We start from the raw sequence: 17,933 nt of genomic DNA, 5'->3' as shown, positions 1-17,933 counted from the left end.
ACATAACATATAACTTCCCTCTCCCAGGCATCATGCACATATTATAGACGTGCTGGAATAATCTGTAAAGCGGCGGCCGTGCATGTCTATTCTCAGTACGCCTTCCATCTTTTACAGAAGCACATGGAGGTTTTATAAGGATTTATACAGAATCCATAAAAAACTAAAACATTGACGCAAGTTTTACGGCACAGCGTATTCTCAGAGGGGGTCGCCCCTTCAAGCGATGCCTAGAGGTCCAGTACGGGCTCCGTGCGCTGACGTACAGGGTCTATGTGGCTGTGCAATAAACCTGCAGGGATTCTCTACATAGAACTATGCTGTGGATTCTATACACGGTGGCGCGCCGCACGTACACAGCTGAAAACAGAAGACATTTGGAAGAGGTCAATGGCGCTGAGGAACGTTGGGCTTCTCTGTAGATAGAAATGATATAATAAAGGTGAAGATTATCATTGCATGGTCTAACATCTAACGTCTAAATAAGCTGCATCAATACCCTGCGGACAGCGTCGGACTACACAGCCCAGTGGACCAGTCTTTAACAGGGAACTTTTATAGAGATTCTCACGTGGGTGAATCACATTACTTCAGTTGCACCTTAGCAACCAACTAAAAATGGCGCTTTTACTAGCACGTACTATTTGTTACTAACCAAGTGGCACCTTGTATCCTGCTGCTACAAAGAAAATCTAAATGCCTGTAAAAAGGAAGCAAGATTCCTTCTCGGCAGATACAGAAAACTACAAGAACAAAGTGCTAGAAGTGCCGGGCCATAAACTCTCACTGTCGCTAAGAAAAACTGAAAAGGTCAGAGATACAAATCAAAAGTTTGGACCAGTCTGGGTCTTAAGGGACCTATTACACTAAAAGACATCTGACAGATTTTTTCAGCCAAAGCCAGGAATGGATTTGAAAAGAGAGATCTCAGTCTTTTCCTTATGACCTGTTCTCTGTTTATAGTCCATTCCTGGCTTTGGCTTAAAAAATCTGTCAGATAATCTGTCAGGCATCTTTTGGTGTAATAGAGCCCTAAGTGTTCAGACCGATTATGAGAATGAGCCGGAAAAGTCAACACAGTCCTCTCCTGTCTCTGTCACCTGATATGACGGCCTCATAATGAAGGTCTCTGGGCACGTCTTTCCTCACTGACAGAGCGGGGAGCAGAGAGCTACAGCGTATTCGTCTGCCCCACTGCTTCTCACGATATCGCTCGAATTCGATCGATATCGTGCAAAAACGAACGATAAATCGTTCCGTGTAAAAGGACCATTAGACCCTGACCAATCAAAACTTTTGACACGTCAAAAGTTTTTTCAAACGACGGTTAAACTTTAAAGCAGGTGTAGGGAACCTTGGCTCTCCAGCAGTAGCAAAACTACAACTCCCATCATGCCTAGACAGTCAAAGCTTTTTACTTTTTATACTGACATAAGTATAAGGTGTATGAGACCTTGGCCTGAAAAGTCATCTGAAGCGACATACAGATCTGCAACCAAACATTGAATACATGAATAGATGTGAACAGCTCCTTGCAGTTTGTTCCTGTATTCCTGGCACACCCTCTATAATAGTATAAGAGTGACACAATGGTGTAAAGTGTAACACAACCTGACGACACAAGAATTCACAGAATAAACAAATCTCCAAACAGAAGGTGAAAGCGCTGCAGTCAGACATTCACTATGCAGGTAGTCAAGGTTCACACAATCACACAGGTAGTCACACACACAGTCACAGTTCACACACGGCTTCATTTATGATTAACCAGCAGTGCAAGGTGTGTTACGGTGGAACACGCAAACAAGCCGCTGACCGTGCTGACTTCTACTAGACAATCATTACATACAGAAGATGGATGCTTAGGGCACGTTCACATGAGTATACTATGATACTATTCTTATGTCAGCACAACGGTATAGTGACGTATACCATAGTGTACTGGTATACATTAGTATACATTGATTTCAATGAACTGAATGTATAGTAGTAAGGGTGACTTTCACTTCACATCTTTACACTACGCTTAAAAATGTTTAATGTTTTTTTTTGGGCTTAGTACTGGCATTTCTGGGCAGATACCTGCACTTTAGTTTCAAAAAAAAAAAAGAGGAATGAGAAAGTGTGTAGATCCTGCGTGCACATCAGCGTACATATACCGCAATAATAGTGTCCTCATAGATGTGTCCTGAGGTTGGGCTTCAAGGACAACAAGTGCTGAGCAAATACAACAAGCGCGGAGCGGATCCGTCAAAATGTTGGGGTTCAGCAACGTCATCCGAACGCTCATCGTTTGATTCCCTGCGGCTATAGAAGTTGGATGCCACCCTAGGGATATAGGGATATATAGACATAGGCCATAGGCTGTATCCACCAGGACTCCCCCCAGCATCCAACTTCTGCAGCCATGGGGAATCAAACGCTGAGAGTTCGGATAACGTTGAGAACCACAACATTTTGACAGATCCGTTTAACACTAGTGACCCCACATCTGAGCTACTATAATTTCTATTGGTGGCTTATATGTCAATACAGCAAAAAGCTGGTAACATGTAAAGACCCCACAGACCGCGCTGGTAATATGTAAAGACCCCACAGACCGCGCTGGTAATATGTAAAGACCCCACAGACCGCGCTAGTAATATGTAAAGACCCCACAGACTGCGCCGGTAACGTAAAGATTTCACAGACCCCGCTAGTGACAAGTAAAGACCCCATAGACAGTGCTGGTAACATGTAAAGACCGCACAGACTTTGCTAGTGACAAGTAAAGACCCCAGAGATCGCGCTGGTAATATGTAAAGACCCCACAGACTGCGCTAGTAACATGTAAAGACCCCACAGACCCCGCTAGTGACAAGTAAAGACCCCAGAGATCGCGCTGGTAATATGTAAAGACCCCACAGACTGCGCTAGTAACATGTAAAGACCCCACAGACCCCGCTAGTGACAAGTAAAGACCCCAGAGATCGCGCTGGTAATATGTAAAGACCCCACAGACTGCGCTGGTAACATGTAAAGACCCCACAGACTTTGCTAGTGACAAGTAAAGACCCCACAGACTTTGCAAGTGACAAGTAAAGACCCTGCAGACTGTATATACAGAGCTGAAGTCCTTATTATTATCAGACATTGGGGGCATTATCAGAACTCTTCCTGACACCTTTTTGCCCGTTCTTCTTGTTTTACACCAGATTTCCATCTATTTTGTGCCCCAGATGGTGTTAACCATCCCACTATGGAGGTGGTGTAGACCTCAGGTGGTGTATTTATCCATAACGTACCACACGTTGCTCGCACTGAAAAACTGCTTCAGACAAACCCCTGGTGTGCCAGGACGGGCAGCACAGTGCCTCATCTCCCAGGCTGGTATATACGGCAGCCACATGACCCAATGTACTGCTGCCGATTATCCGCAGAGGTCAGTCTGCTCTCACACGTCATAGTCACACGTACCATATAGCAGCGGATTTCATGCTGTGATACTGATTACCATTAAAGCCTGTGACACTCATTCCACCCTGAGAATATATAGGGCATATCTCTCTGCCATACTTACCTGTCCGCGCTCCCCTAATACCCTCCGGCGCCATCGCCAAGTCCCTCACTCATTGACAGCCCGACCAGCCCACTGCTGCTAGTAATTGGCTGAGTGAGCTGTCAGTGAGTGTGGGACCTGGAGATGGCGCCGGAGGGTATTAGGGGAGCGCGGACAGGTAAGTATGGCTGCTTTATTGTTACCATCACAGCAGAGCAAAGAGACATCTCAGGTGTCAAATCACTATGGACACTATGGATTCTTGTCTCGTTCTCTATGCTTTAATCAGTTTGGTAACAGGACTTTAAGAGTCAATGTCAAGGATGGGTTGAAAAGAAAGGGAAAGGCAGAGTATCACCTATGACACGGTTACCCTGTGCCCAGGAGAGGAGTGCAGCTCTGCAGGGTGTCACCTATTACATGGGTACCCTGTGCCTAGGAGAGGAGTGCAGCTCTGCAGGATGTCACCCATCACCAGTGACCCCTGTGCCCAGGAGAGGAGTGCAGCTCTGCAGGGTGTCACCTATCACTGGTGTCCCTAGGAGAGGAGTGAAACTCTGCAGGGTGTCACCGATCACTGGTGTCCCCAGGAGAGGAGTGCAGCTCTGCAGGGTGTCACCTATCACCGGTGTTCCCAGTAGAGGAGTGCAGCTCTGCAGGGTGTCACCTATCACCCGAGTCCCCAGTAGAGGAGTGCAGCTCTGCAGGGTGTCACCTATTACCAGTGTTCCCAGTAGAGGAGTGCAGCTCTGCATGGTGTCACCTATCACCGGTGTCCCCAGTAGAGGAGTGCAGCTCTGCAGGGTGTCACCTATCACCCAAGTCCCCAGGAGAGGAGTTCAGCTCTGCAGGGTGTCACTTATCACTGGTGTTCCCAGGAGAGAAGTGCAGCTCTGCAGGGTGTCACCTATCACCGGTGTTCCCAGTAGAGGAGTGCAGCTCTGCAGGGTGTCACCTATTACCAGTGTTCCCAGTAGAGGAGTGCAGCTCTGCAGGGTGTCACCTATCACTGGTGTCCCCAGTAGAGGAGTGCAGCTCTGCAGGGTGTCACCTATCACCCGTGTTCCCAGTAGAGGAGTGCAGCTCTGCAGGGTGTCACCTATCACCCGGGTCCCCAGTAGAGGAGTGCAGCTCTGCAGGGTGTCACCTATCACCCAAGTCCCCAGGAGAGGAGTTCAGCTCTGCAGGGTGTCACCTACCACCCAAGTCCCCAGGAGAGGAGTGCAGCTCTGCAGGGTGTCACCTATCACTGGTGTTCCCAGGAGAGAAGTGCAGCTCTGCAGGGTGTCACCTATCACCGGGTCCCCAGGAGAGGAGTGCAGCTCTACAGGGTGTCACCTATCACCAGTGTTCCCAGTAGAGGAGTGCAGCTCTGCAGGGTGTCACCTATCACCCGGGTCCCCAGGAGAGAAGTGCAGCTCTGCAGGGTGTCACCTATCACCCGGGTCCCCAGTAGAGGAGTGCAGCTCTGCAGGGTGTCACCTATGACCGGTGTTCCCAGTAGAGGAGTGCAGCTCTGCAGGGTGTCACCTATCACTGGTGTTCCCAGGAGAGAAGTGCAGCTCTGCAGGGTGTCACCTATGACCGGTGTTCCCAGGAGAGGAGTGCAGCTCTGCAGGGTGTCAACTATCACTGGTGTTCCCAGGAGAGAAGTGCAGCTCTGCAGGGTGTCACCTATCACCGGTGTTCCCAGGAGAGGAGTGCAGCTCTGCAGGGTGTCACCTATCACCCGGGTCCCCAGTAGAGGAGTGCAGCTCTGCAGGGTGTCACCTATCACCCGGGTCCCCAGTAGAGGAGTGCAGCTCTACAGGGTGTCACCTATCACCAGTGTTCCCAGGAGAGAAGTGCAGCTCTGCAGGGTGTCACCTATCACCGGTGTTCCCAGTAGAGGAGTGCAGCTCTGCAGGGTGTCACCTATCACCGGTGTTCCCAGTAGAGGAGTGCAGCTCTGCAGGCACAGGTGGTAACCACAGCGCAGGTTGTCACACACATCACAACTTCAGCCGCCTCCTTCTCGGTGACATCAGCGCAATGGTCTCCGGGGTCACCGGGTGATGTGGCCGGTCCCGCAGCCACCCAGGCCTGGATCCCGTACACATTGTGCGGCTCCCTCGGGGAGGGGAGGGGGGGTTCTGTTGCTGCCGAACTCTAAAGTTTAAAAGGCAGAAGGGAGTGAGCCGGGCGGGCAGGGGGCAGCTGTGCCCGGGCAGGCGGGGGGATGATGCTGCGGGACCCTGTGGAGGAATGTCGGCTCCACCACATGTCGGCTCCCCACATCCGCGCAGCCGGGCACAAGTAACGGTCCTCACCCAGACACGAGTGACAGCAGCCGCAGGGCTCGGCCAGGTCCCCGGGGAGCAGCCGCAGGGCGGGGGAGCTGCGGGCACGATGACGCGGCGAGAAAAGTTGTATGAGCTCGGTGACACCGGCCGGGACCCCTCTCCGGAGCTCCGGTCCCCGAGCCAGCAACCCCGCCCCCTCCCCGAGTCTCCACTCACCGTACACCGTGCAGAGCAGCCAGGCGAGGGCAGAGCGCAGGAGTCCAGCCCCGGTGCCGCTTCTCGTCCCCGCCATGATGGAGCCGCTGCCCTCCTCTCCTCTCCCGTCTGTAACACAACACGGCGGCTCCAGCCCCAGCCTCACAATGCTCGGAGCGTGCAGGGGGTGGTGGAGGCGCCGCACAACCCGACTGGGAGGGGCCAGACAGAGCTCAGAGGTCACCGGGACCCCGGGGGGAGGCTGTGGGACCCTGAGAGGAGGCTGTGTCACCCCGGAGGAGGCTGTGTCACCCGGGGGGAGGCTGTGGGACCCTGAGAGGAGGCTGTGTCACCCCGGAGGAGGCTGTGTCACCCGGGAGGAGGCTGTGAGACCCCGGAGGAGGCTGTGTCACCCAGGAGGAGGCTGTGTCACCCAGGAGGAGGCTGTGTCACCCCGGGGGAGGCTGTAAGACCCCGAGAGGAGGCAGTGTCACCCAGGAGGAGGCAGTGTCACCCAGGAGGAGGCTCTGTCACCCCGGAGGAGGCTGTGAGACCCCAAAGGAGGCTGTGTCACCCCGAGAGGAGGCTGTAAGACCCCGGAGGAGGCTGTGTCACCCAGGAGGAGGCTCTGTCACCCCGGAGGAGGCTGTGAGACCCCAAAGGAGGCTGTGTCACCCCGAGAGGAGGCTGTAAGACCCCGGAGGAGGCTGTGTCACCCAGGAGGAGGCTGTGTCACCCCGGAGGAGGCTGTGAGACCCCGGAGGAGGCTGTTAGACCCCGAGAGGAGGCAGTGTCACCCAGGAGGAGGCTCTGTCACCACGGAGGAGGCTGTGAGACCCCGGAGGAGGCTGTGAGACCCCAAAGGAGGCTGTGTCACCCCGAGAGGAGGCTGTAAGACCCCGGAGGAGGCTGAGACCCCGGAGGAGGCTGTGTCACCCAGGAGGAGGCTGTGAGACCCCGGAGGAGGCTGTGAGACCCTGAGAGGACGCTGTGTCACCTCGGAAGAGGCTATGTCACCCCCTGGGGGGGCTGTGAGACCCCGGGGGAGGCTGTGTCCAGTGTTGACCTGGCCCACCAGAGAACTGGGGCTCCTCCGGTGGGCCCCCAGCTTTAGAATCTGCACTAATGCTGACTGACATGTCGTTTCTCACTAGTTCTTCATTAGTGGGCCCCCAGGATCATTTCCTCTGGTGGGTCCCAGATACCCCAGTCTGACATTGGTTGTGTCTGCCTGGGGGGAGGCTGTGAGAATTCTGCACTGCCCTGTGGGTCCCCCTATCTCTGCACTGCCCCGGGGGTCCCTCTATATTCCTGCACTGCCCTTGGGGTCCCTCTATATTCCAGCACTGCCCCAGGGGTCCCTCTATATTCCTGCTGTGCCTCGGGGGTCCCTGTATATTCTTACACTGCCCTGTGGGTCCCCCTATCCCTGCACTGCTCGGGGTCCCTCTATATTCCTGCACTGCCCCGGGGGTCGCTCTATAATCCTGCTCTGCCCTGGGGGTCCCTGTATATTCTTGCACTGCCCCGGGGGTCCCTCTATATTCCTGCACTGCCCCGGGGGCCCCTCTATATTCCTGCACTGCCCCGGGGGTCCCATTATCCCTGCTTTAACTTGGGGGTCCCTGTATATTCCTGCACTGCCCCGGGGTCCCTCTATATTCCTGCACTGCCCCGGGGGTCCCTGTATATTACTGCACTGCCCCGGGGGTTCTGCTATACCTGCTCTGCCCCGGGGTTCCCTCCATATTTCTGAACTGCCCCGGGGGTCTCTCTATATTCCTGCACTGCCCCGGGGGTCCCTCTATATTCCTGCACTGCCCCGGGGGTCCCTCTATATTCCTGCACTGCCCCGGGGTCCCTGTATATTACTGCACTGCCCCGGGGGTTCCGCTATACCTGCTCTGCCCGGGGGGTCCCTCTATATTCCTGCACTGCCCCGGGGTCCCTGTATATTACTGCACTGCCCCGGGGGTTCCGCTATACCTGCTCTGCCCCGGGGTTCCCTCCATATTTCTGAACTGCCCTGGGGGTCGCTCTATATTCCTGCACTGCCCCGGGGGTCCCTCTCTATTCCTGCACTGCCCCGGGGGTCCCTCTATATTCCTGCACTGCCCCGGGGGTCCCTCTATATTCCTGCACTGCCCCAGGGGTCCCTCTGTATTCCTGCACTGCCCCGGGGGTCCCTCTATATTCCTGCACTGCCCCGGGGGTCCCTCTCTATTCCTGCACTGCCCCGGGGGTCCCTCTATATTCCTGCACTGCCCCGGGGGTCCCTCTATATTCCTGCACTGCCCCAGGGGTCCCTCTATATTCCTGCACTGCCCCGGGGGTCCCTCTATATTCCTGCACTGCCCCGGGGGTCCCTCTCTATTCCTGCACTGCCCCGGGGGGTCGCTCTATATTCCTGCACTGCCCCGGGGGGTCCCTCTATATTCCTGCACTGCCCCGGGGGTCCCTCTATATTCCTGCACTGCCCCGGGGGTCCCTCTATATTCCTGCACTGCCCCGGGGGGTCGCTCTATATTCCTGCACTGCCCAGGGGGTCTCTCTATATTTCTGCACTGCCCAGGGGGTCCCTCTATATTCCTGCACTGCCCAGGGGGTCCCTCTATATTTCTGCACTGCCCAGGGGGTCCCTCTATATTCCTGCACTGCCCAGGGGGTCCCTCTATATTCCTGCTTTGCCCCGGGGGGTCCTTGGGCTCTCTAGTCACTCAGGGCTGATAGAACTTCCATCCGTCTCGATGATCTATAGAGGAGGCAGTGGTGATGTTAGACATCAGGATATACACAGAGGTCACAGCCATTAAAGTTCATTGGCTCCAAAGTGCAAACCAGTAAGAGTTTTCTTGTTGAGGATTCCCACACCTCAGGTTCTGTCGCTGCTTGAAACCCATCTTGAAATCATTTTTGGTTGGAACAAATTATTACAATTACGATCGATAATGTGGCAGCCGCCTCCCCCGATGTGTTCAGACAACTCCAGAGGAGACTGCAGACTGGTTGCTATAAGGTGACCTACTGAAGGACTGAATTCCATCTTGATCCTTAAGGCCATATTACGTTATGGCCGATAATCGTCCCATGGAATAGAAGGCAACAATCAGCTGATCGTTGCAGATGTTGAAAAACAAACGACTCATACAGCAACGATCTGCTGCCGTCGCTTCAGGGAATAGGAGCGGCGGCAGCAGACCGCTGCTGTATGCTATGGGCTGCCCGGACGATCTAGCAATCACCCGGGCAGCCATGTATACCTTTTGGGGGGCTGTCAGGATGGTATCTCTGCGGAGCATTATGCGCCCCTCGGCTCGTGCTGTTCGGCCGAGAAGGCACTGATTTTCTTGTATCCTGTTTCTGTGTTTTGTTTGCAGTGTGTGAACACTGGTTTATATGCTCACCTTTGTTGGGAGACACACCCGACTTCACCTGCTGAATTCTGTCTGGCCATGTCATGGTTAATCTGTGTTTGGGTTCTGCTGTGACTGACAGGTCATCCTGCCAGTGGATCTGTCTTGTTCTCAGGTGTCTGTGCTTGGAGATCAGGGGGATGGTCCAATTACGTGAATCCTGGCCTCCTATATAACTAACCCAGTCTGTGCTCTCATTGCCGGATATTGAGCTTGTCTCTGCCTGGTTCTGTGTTTGCTACTCTTGCTCTGTTTATTCTGACCCTGCTTTGCCTTTCTGACCATTCTTGTTTGCTGCCTGCCCCTGACCATACTGCCTGTATATTGACTTTGCCTTCGGATTGTGATTTTGTACTTTTGCTGCCCGTTTGTTGTGACCCGGACTGTTGACCATTCGTTATTGTGTTTTGTCTGTCTGTCTTGTCCTTGTGTCCCACCTAGCCAGCGCAGGGACTGCCGCCCAGTTGCTCGCCGCCATTTTAGGGCGGATTGTGGCAAATAGGTAGAGGACAGTGGGCGGGGCTGAGCTTAGGGCTCACTGTTTGTCTTGTCCTGCTGTCCGGTTCCTAACAGAATATCCGGCCATACTTTTTTTTTCTTTCTCTTCTCTCTCTCCACCTTGCTATGGACCCCATGAAAGCTCTGGTTGAGCAAATGCAAAGTCTCAACCAGCTTGTTCTGGACCTTACGCAACGGGTGCAGCAGGTAGAGTCTTTCCTGGGCCAAAATGCCATGCTATCTGCTGCTGTTCCCCCAGAACCTCCAGTGCAGCTTCCTGATAGGTTCAAAGGCGAGAGAAGGGCCTTTCGGATCTTCAGAGAGGGATGTAAGTTGTTTTTCAGACTTTGTCCCCGGTCCTCTGGGGATGAGAGCCAGAGAGTGGGCATTATTATGTCACTCTTACAAGGACCTCCGCAGGAGTGGGCCTTTTCTTTGCCTCCAGATGCCACTGAATTGTCTTCTGTGGATCAGTTTTTCTCCGCATTGGAATTACTGTATGATGACCCTGACAGGGCAGCAGCAGCTGAGAGGCAGTTGACAGTTTTGAGACAGGGCAAGCGACCAGTGGAGGAGTATTGTGCCGAGTTCCGCCAGTGGTGCGTTCCATCCGGATGGAACGATCCTGCGCTTAGATGCAGATTTAAGCAGGGGTTGTCTGATGGCATTAAGGATGCCTGGACAGGACACCCAGATCCTTCCACCCTAAAGCAGGCCATGAATTTGGCTATTCGCATAGACCGTAGGCTCCGTGACAGACATAGGGAGAAAGTAGGCTCTGACCCTTCTAAGACCTCTGTCCCCTGCTCTGTCAAACACTCTGTTGTTATCCCTGATATACATGAGGACGAGCCCATGCAGCTGGGACAATTGGACGCCAGGACCAGGCGAGAACATCGTAGACACAACGGTCTGTGTTATTACTGTGGTGACAGTAGCCACTTCATCAGTTTCTGCCACAAGCGTCCCAAGCGGCAAGAAAACCTGCACCCAGATCATCGGCGTCCAGGTGACTCCCAGGAAGGTCACTTGGGCGCACAGGTACCCTCCGGCGAAATAAACATTGCTAGTTCTACTGTAACTGATTTGCCTGTATCTGATGCCAATTTATCATGTTCTTCTGCTCGTCCTGTCAGTAAGCCTGTTCTCCATGCCATGGACTCTTCTTCTGATGAATGGGAGTCAGATGGCAATCTTCTAAGCGAAGTTGAGTCCTGTGAGGGTCCTGAGGCCCCTCGTAAAAGGGGGGGTACTGTCAGGATGGTATCTCTGCGGAGCATTATGCGCCCCTCGGCTCGTGCTGTTCGGCCGAGAAGGCACTGATTTTCTTGTATCCTGTTTCTGTGTTTTGTTTGCAGTGTGTGAACACTGGTTTATATGCTCACCTTTGTTGGGAGACACACCCGACTTCACCTGCTGAATTCTGTCTGGCCATGTCATGGTTAATCTGTGTTTGGGTTCTGCTGTGACTGACAGGTCATCCTGCCAGTGGATCTGTCTTGTTCTCAGGTGTCTGTGCTTGGAGATCAGGGGGATGGTCCAATTACGTGAATCCTGGCCTCCTATATAACTAACCCAGTCTGTGCTCTCATTGCCGGATATTGAGCTTGTCTCTGCCTGGTTCTGTGTTTGCTACTCTTGCTCTGTTTATTCTGACCCTGCTTTGCCTTTCTGACCATTCTTGTTTGCTGCCTGCCCCTGACCATACTGCCTGTATATTGACTTTGCCTTCGGATTGTGATTTTGTACTTTTGCTGCCCGTTTGTTGTGACCCGGACTGTTGACCATTCGTTATTGTGTTTTGTCTGTCTGTCTTGTCCTTGTGTCCCACCTAGCCAGCGCAGGGACTGCCGCCCAGTTGCTCGCCGCCATTTTAGGGCGGATTGTGGCAAATAGGTAGAGGACAGTGGGCGGGGCTGAGCTTAGGGCTCACTGTTTGTCTTGTCCTGCTGTCCGGTTCCTAACAGGGGCAATACAATACTTTAATAAAAATTTTCACCGAACTTATCTTTTAAAGGGATGTTCCCATCTCGACTAGCAGTTAAACTAGGACACATCAAGGTAAATCCTTTTACAAATGCATGGTCTGAGCAAAGTGCCTCCCGATGTGTGCCTCCTCTTGTTCACAGCTTGTTGTCTAGGTTAATGACCATCGCTCTGCTCTAAAAGCATAGGACTAATATATATAAACCCAGATTTATCAAAGTTTGTAAAATAGAAGCACATAGCAACCAGTATGTTAGAGTATGGTAAAATATTACAAAATCTATGTAAACCTTAGTATCATTGTGTTTGGATCTACAGTCAGTTGTACTGCAAAGTGCGCTGTGTGAAAAACTCCCCCAAGATTTGTGAGGTTAAATGTTAAATAGTAACCAGTGATGGTAATATTTTACTTTTCAGCAAAAGAAACACCCCTAAAGCATAATGGTGCCTCCACCATACATTACTGTGGCTGTGGTGTTCTCTGTTGGTGATACACAGTGTTCCCTTCGTATCAAATATACCTTTTGGAATTACAGACAAAGTTTAACCTTGGCTCATCAGACCACGTTTCCACCATACTTTTGGCAGACTTTATGCAGGTTATGGAAAAGCATAGCATGTTTTGGATGTTTTTCTTCTTCAGAGAAGGCTTCCGTTTAGCTGCCTGATCTCACATACCAGACATAACCAGAATATGGGTGTCACATGCAGTACACAACCAGTACTTACATTCCTGCAGTTCCTTTAAAGGGGTTATCCAGCGCTACAAAAACATGGCTACTTTCCCCCTACTGTTGTCTCCAGTTTGGGTGGGGTTTTGAAACTCAGTTCCATTGAAGTAAATGAAGCTTAATTGCAAACCACACCTGAACTGGAGACAACAGTAGGGGTAAAAGTGGCCATGTTATTGTAGCGCTGGATAACCCCTTTAATGTTGTAGACTCTTGGCAGCCTCATTCCAAATTTTCTTTTCTTTTTTCATCAACTTTTGAGGGACACCCAGTTCTTGATAATGTCACTGTTGTGCCAGGGTAAATCTAATGTCTTGCAAATTTTTTACTGTACCCTTCTATTGTCTGACGCCTTTCATCACTGAGATCCCTTTGATGCGTTGTAAGCTTTTAATAGAACAACTGTCCATATAGGAGAGGGGGCCCGACTGTCATAAACCCCTGCCTAGGTGACACTGTCCATATATTAGAGGGGCCCCAACTGTCATAAAGCCCTGCCTAGGTGACACTGTCCATATAGGAGAGGGGCCCCAACTGTCAAAAAGCCCCGCCTAGGTGACACTGTCCATATAAGAGAGTGGGCCCAACTGTCATAAACCCCTGCCTACGTGACACGGTCCATATAAGAGAGGGGCCCCAACTGTCATAAAGCCCTGCCTAGGTGACACTGTCCATATAGGAGAGGGGCCCTAACTGTCATAAAGCCCTGCCTAGGTAACACTGTCCATATAAGAGAGGGGCCTCAACTGTCATAAAGCCCCGCCTAGGTTACACTGTCCATATAAGAGAGGGGGGCCCAACTGTCATAAACCCCTGCCTACGTGACACGGTCCATATATGAGAGGGGCCCCAACTGTCATAAAGCCCTGCCTAGGTGACACTGTCCATATAGGAGAGGGGCCCCAACTGTCATAAAGCCCTGCCTAGGTAACACTGTCCATATAAGAGAGGGGCCTCAACTGTCATAAAGCCCCGCCTAGGTTACACTGTCCATATAAGAGAGGGGGGCCCAACTGTCATAAACCCCTGCCTACGTGACACGGTCCATATATGAGAGGGGCCCCAACTGTCATAAAGCCCTGCCTAGGTGACACTGTCCATATAAGAGAGGGGCCCCAACTGTCATAAAGCCCTGCCTAGGTAACACTGTCCATATAGGAGAAGGGCCCCAACTTCTGCTATATAGGAGAGGGGGCCCAACTGCTGCCAATCCCCACCTAGGTGACACTTTGACTAAGCTTGTGGATGGTGGAGAGGACCGCACATACAGTAAGGAGGGTGGGGGTACAGGATCACTTTAAACAAGTCAACAGTCTGCATCTAAAGCAACCAGTCACGGATAAGCTACAAATAAGAAAACCGAGAATAGTCAAGACAAAGGTCAAACCAGGGAAATAGTGCTTGAAGAGCACCCCTTTAACAGTGACTTCCCATTAGGAAAAACTTTAACCCTTGATTCCCCTTCCTTTAAGAACGACTTTGGTACTGTCCCTTTAAGAGCGACTCTGCTACAATCCCTTTGAAGAGCAACTTTAGTGCTGTCCCTTTAAAAATGACTTATGTACCATCCCTTCACACGTAGCGGATTTTCCGCTGCGAATCCGCAGCGGATTTGACTAAATGAATGAACACAGCATTAAATCCGCACTGTCAAATCTGCTGCGGATCCGCAGCGGATTTAATGGTGCGGATTTGATGCTGTGTTCATTCATTTAGTCAAATCCGCAGCGGAAAATCCGCTACGTGTGAAGGCACCCTAAGAGTGACTTTGGTACTGTCTTTTTAACCCCTTAACGACATCGGGCGTAAATTTACGCCCTGATGCCGGTAAGGAAGTTCAGAGCGGGGCCGCGCGGCGACCCCGCTCTGAACCGCGCCGGTCCCGGGTGCCGCGAGTAGCCCGGGACCGTAGGTATTAGCGGGCACGGTCCGATCGCCGTGCCCGCTAATACAGTAATCAGATGCAGCTGTCAAACATGACAGCTGCATCCGATTACCGGATTCAGCCGTTCCCTGGTGTCTAGTGGAGGAGATCGCTCCTCCGGGATGTTATCCCGGAGGAGCGATCTCCGTAACTGAAGCCAGCCGGGGACGCGTCCAAGATGGCGCCGTCCTCGGCTCGGCACTCGTTTGTTTCCGGCTGCATCAGCCGAAAGCAAACGAGTGCCGATCTCATGGATCTCTGCAGCAAATCTATGCTGCAGAGATCTCAATGAGAGATCAGAGCACTTATACTAGAAGTCCCCCAGGGGGGCTTCTAGTATAAGTGTAAAAGTAAAAAAAAAGTGTTGTTAATAGTAAAAAGCCCCCTCCCCTAATAAAAGTCTGAATCACCCCCCTTTTCCCAGGTTATAAATAAAAGTAAATAAATAAATACATAAACAAACATGTTTGCTATCGCCGCGTGCGTAATCGCCCGAACTATTAATTAATCACATTCCTGATCTCACACGGTAAACGGCGTCAGCGCAAAAAAATCCCAAAGTGCAAAATTGCGCATTTTTGGTCGCATCAAATCCAGAAAAATTGTAATAAAAAGCGATCAAAAAGTCGTATATGCGCAATCAAGGTACCGATAGAAAGATCACATCATGGCGCAAAAAATGACACCTCACACAGCCCCATAGACCAAAGGATAAAAGCGCTATAAGCCTGGGAATGGAGCGATTTTAAGTGACGTATATTTGTTGACAATGGTTTAAATTTTTTACAGGCCATCAGATACAATATAAGTTATACATGTTACATATCGTTTTAATCGTAACGACTTGAGGAACATATATAACAAGTCAGTTTTACCCCAGGGCGAATGGCGTAAAAACACATTTCCCCCAAATAAACAAAATGCGTTTTTTTTTTTTCAATTTCCCCACACTTTGAATTTTTTTCTGGTTTCGCAGTGTACTTTATGCAAAAATTCAGCCTGTCATTGCAAAGTACAATTAGTGACGCAAAAAATAAGGGCTCATGTGGGTCGCTAGGTGGAAAAATGCAACTGCTATGGCCTTTTAAGCACAAGGAGGAAAAACCGAAAACGCAAAAATCGAAATTGGCTCTGTCCTTAAAGGGTTAAAAGCTACTTTGGTACCATGCTTTTAAGAGCGAGTTATGTAATGTCCCTTTAAGAGCGACTTTGGTACCGCCCTTTTAAGAGCAACTTTGGTACCTTACCTTTAAGGGCAACTTTGGTAGTTTCCCTTTATAAGCGAATGTGGCCCTGGCTCTTTAAGAGCGGGTTTGATAGCGGGTATCAGCTCCGCTACAACACCAACTCAGCTCTGCTGTTTCACGCGGGTATCAGTTCTGCTACAACACCGACTCAGGTCTGCTGTGTCATGCGGCTCTCAGCTCTGCTACATTACTGACTGACCTCTGCTACTTAATAGTAAAGAACATTGCTCGGTTACCATGACAATCTTTCTCATGTCAGTGAGCCAAATTGTTAAGGACCTTGTAACAGAGCTGATACCCGCATGACACCTACGGGGCTATATGGGGCATCACTTTTTGCGCCATGATCTCATATCCCATATCCCATATTTGTGTAGATAGGACGTTTTGATCACTTTTTATAATTTTTTACCCCCTCTTTAAGTTTACGCCGTTCACCATATATTTATATATATACATTATATTTTAATAAATCGGAAAATTACGCACGCTATGGTATATACTATGTTAATTTATTTTTATATGTTTTATTGGAAAAAATAAAACTGTTATAAGAGTCATAATAGGGTCATTTTAATAATAATTGCAAAAAAGAAGGATTTCTTAAAAAAAAAACACACAGAAAATCTGCGTAAACCTTCATATGGTTGTGTTCGGACTGACCTATAGAATAGTGGTATCATGCCGCTTTTACCATATAGTGCATTACGTAGGCACAGGGTAAGCTTCACCTTACAGTCCCCTCAGCTCCCCCTCATGCCTGTCCAGTGCTCGTCCCCACTAACTCTTCTCTCCATCGTCACTGAAGAACATCTCTCTCGCACCTCACCACCTGCGCACTTGACCCAATCCCATCCCACCTTATCCCCAACCTCTCCTCAGCACTTGTCCCAGCACTAACACGTCTCTTCAATCTATCACTAACTTCTGGTGTCTTCCCATCTCCATACAAACATGCAACCATAACACCGATCCTTAAAAAAAACCATCCCTTGACCCTACTTCCTTATCCAGCTACCGCCCCATCTCACTTCTCCCCTTTGCCTCAAAACTCACGGAACAACATGTCTACCATGAACTATCCTCCCACTTTTCATCCAACTCGCTTTTTGACTCTCTGCAATCCGGCTTTCGCCCCCAACACTCCACAGAAACTGCCCTCACCAAAGTGGCTAATGACCTTTTAACTGTCAAATCTTCACGCCAATACTCTGTGCTCCTTCTCCTTGACTTATCTTCTGCCTTCGACACAGTTGACCATTCACTCCTCTTACGCCTCTCCCCTCTGCCAGTCCCTCCTCTGTCTCCCCATTGCCCAAGGTATTCATTTTAAATTGTTGACCGTGACGTACAAGGCCATCCAAAACCTGTCCCCTCTGTACATCTCTGACCTGATCTCCCGCTACCGTTCCTCACGCAACCTTAGATCCTCCAGTGACCTCCGTCTGCAATCCCCCCTTGCATTCTTTTTTCCAATTTCAACAATTTATATTTTCATAAATAATATTTTGGTAAAATGAAAGATGCCATTACAAAGTACACCTATTATTGAAAAAAAAAAACAAGCCCTTACATGGCCCTGTAGATAGAAAAATGAAAGTGCAAGAGCTCTTAGAAGGCGAGGAAAAAACAAAAGCGCAAAAATGAAAATTGCCGCGGTCACTGGGTCAGTTTGCCCTTGGTCCTCAAAGGGTTAAATCACAGAAGAATAGCTAGAAGAAGAATACAAAGTGAATTCATCTCATCGCCCTTACCCAATACATAAATACACTATGCAATTGTGTTTTGTCGGTAAGTGTTGCCTGTATTGAATCGATAGCTGTACTACATGCATTGTAGGTGTTAATCCGAATTATTTTAAATCAAGGACGGGGAACCTTCGGCCCTCCGGCTGTTGAAAAGATACAATTTCCATCATAACTGGATAACCAAAATTAAAGCTGATGGAAGGTGTAATTTAGCAAAATCTGGAGGGCTGAAGGTTGCCCATCTCTACTTTAAACGGCTGAATCTGCTGCAATGCACATTCCAAACTGCTGACCCTGCCAGGAAACGCATGGTACCTTTCATATATCTATTTAAAAGTAAAATTTGTCCCACAAAAAACAAGCCTCGTATA

General features: G+C 50.3%; 1 protein-coding gene across 2 annotated transcripts in view; it reads right to left on the bottom strand.

Annotated features, from left to right (window-relative positions):
• The window catches only part of NECTIN3 (nectin cell adhesion molecule 3), an 80,820-nt gene extending 74,590 nt beyond the window's left edge, over window positions 1-6,230 (bottom strand). Inside the window, exon 1 of one of the 2 annotated variants that reach the window (XM_069971504.1) lies at window positions 6,037-6,230. In XM_069971504.1, coding sequence (XP_069827605.1) covers window positions 6,037-6,112 — 76 coding nt within the window. In that variant the 5' untranslated portion in view covers window positions 6,113-6,230. The remainder of the gene's footprint in view (window positions 1-6,036) is intronic. The other variant, XM_069971502.1, reaches the window with a different exon arrangement.
• Window positions 6,231-17,933: the final 11,703 nt, after the last annotated feature.

This window comes from Dendropsophus ebraccatus, chromosome 5, assembly GCF_027789765.1.
Source record: "Dendropsophus ebraccatus isolate aDenEbr1 chromosome 5, aDenEbr1.pat, whole genome shotgun sequence".
Lineage (NCBI taxonomy): Eukaryota > Metazoa > Chordata > Amphibia > Anura > Hylidae > Dendropsophus > Dendropsophus ebraccatus.
The sequence above is the reverse complement of the archived record's forward strand: the minus strand, read 5'-3'. Positions and strand labels throughout refer to the sequence as shown.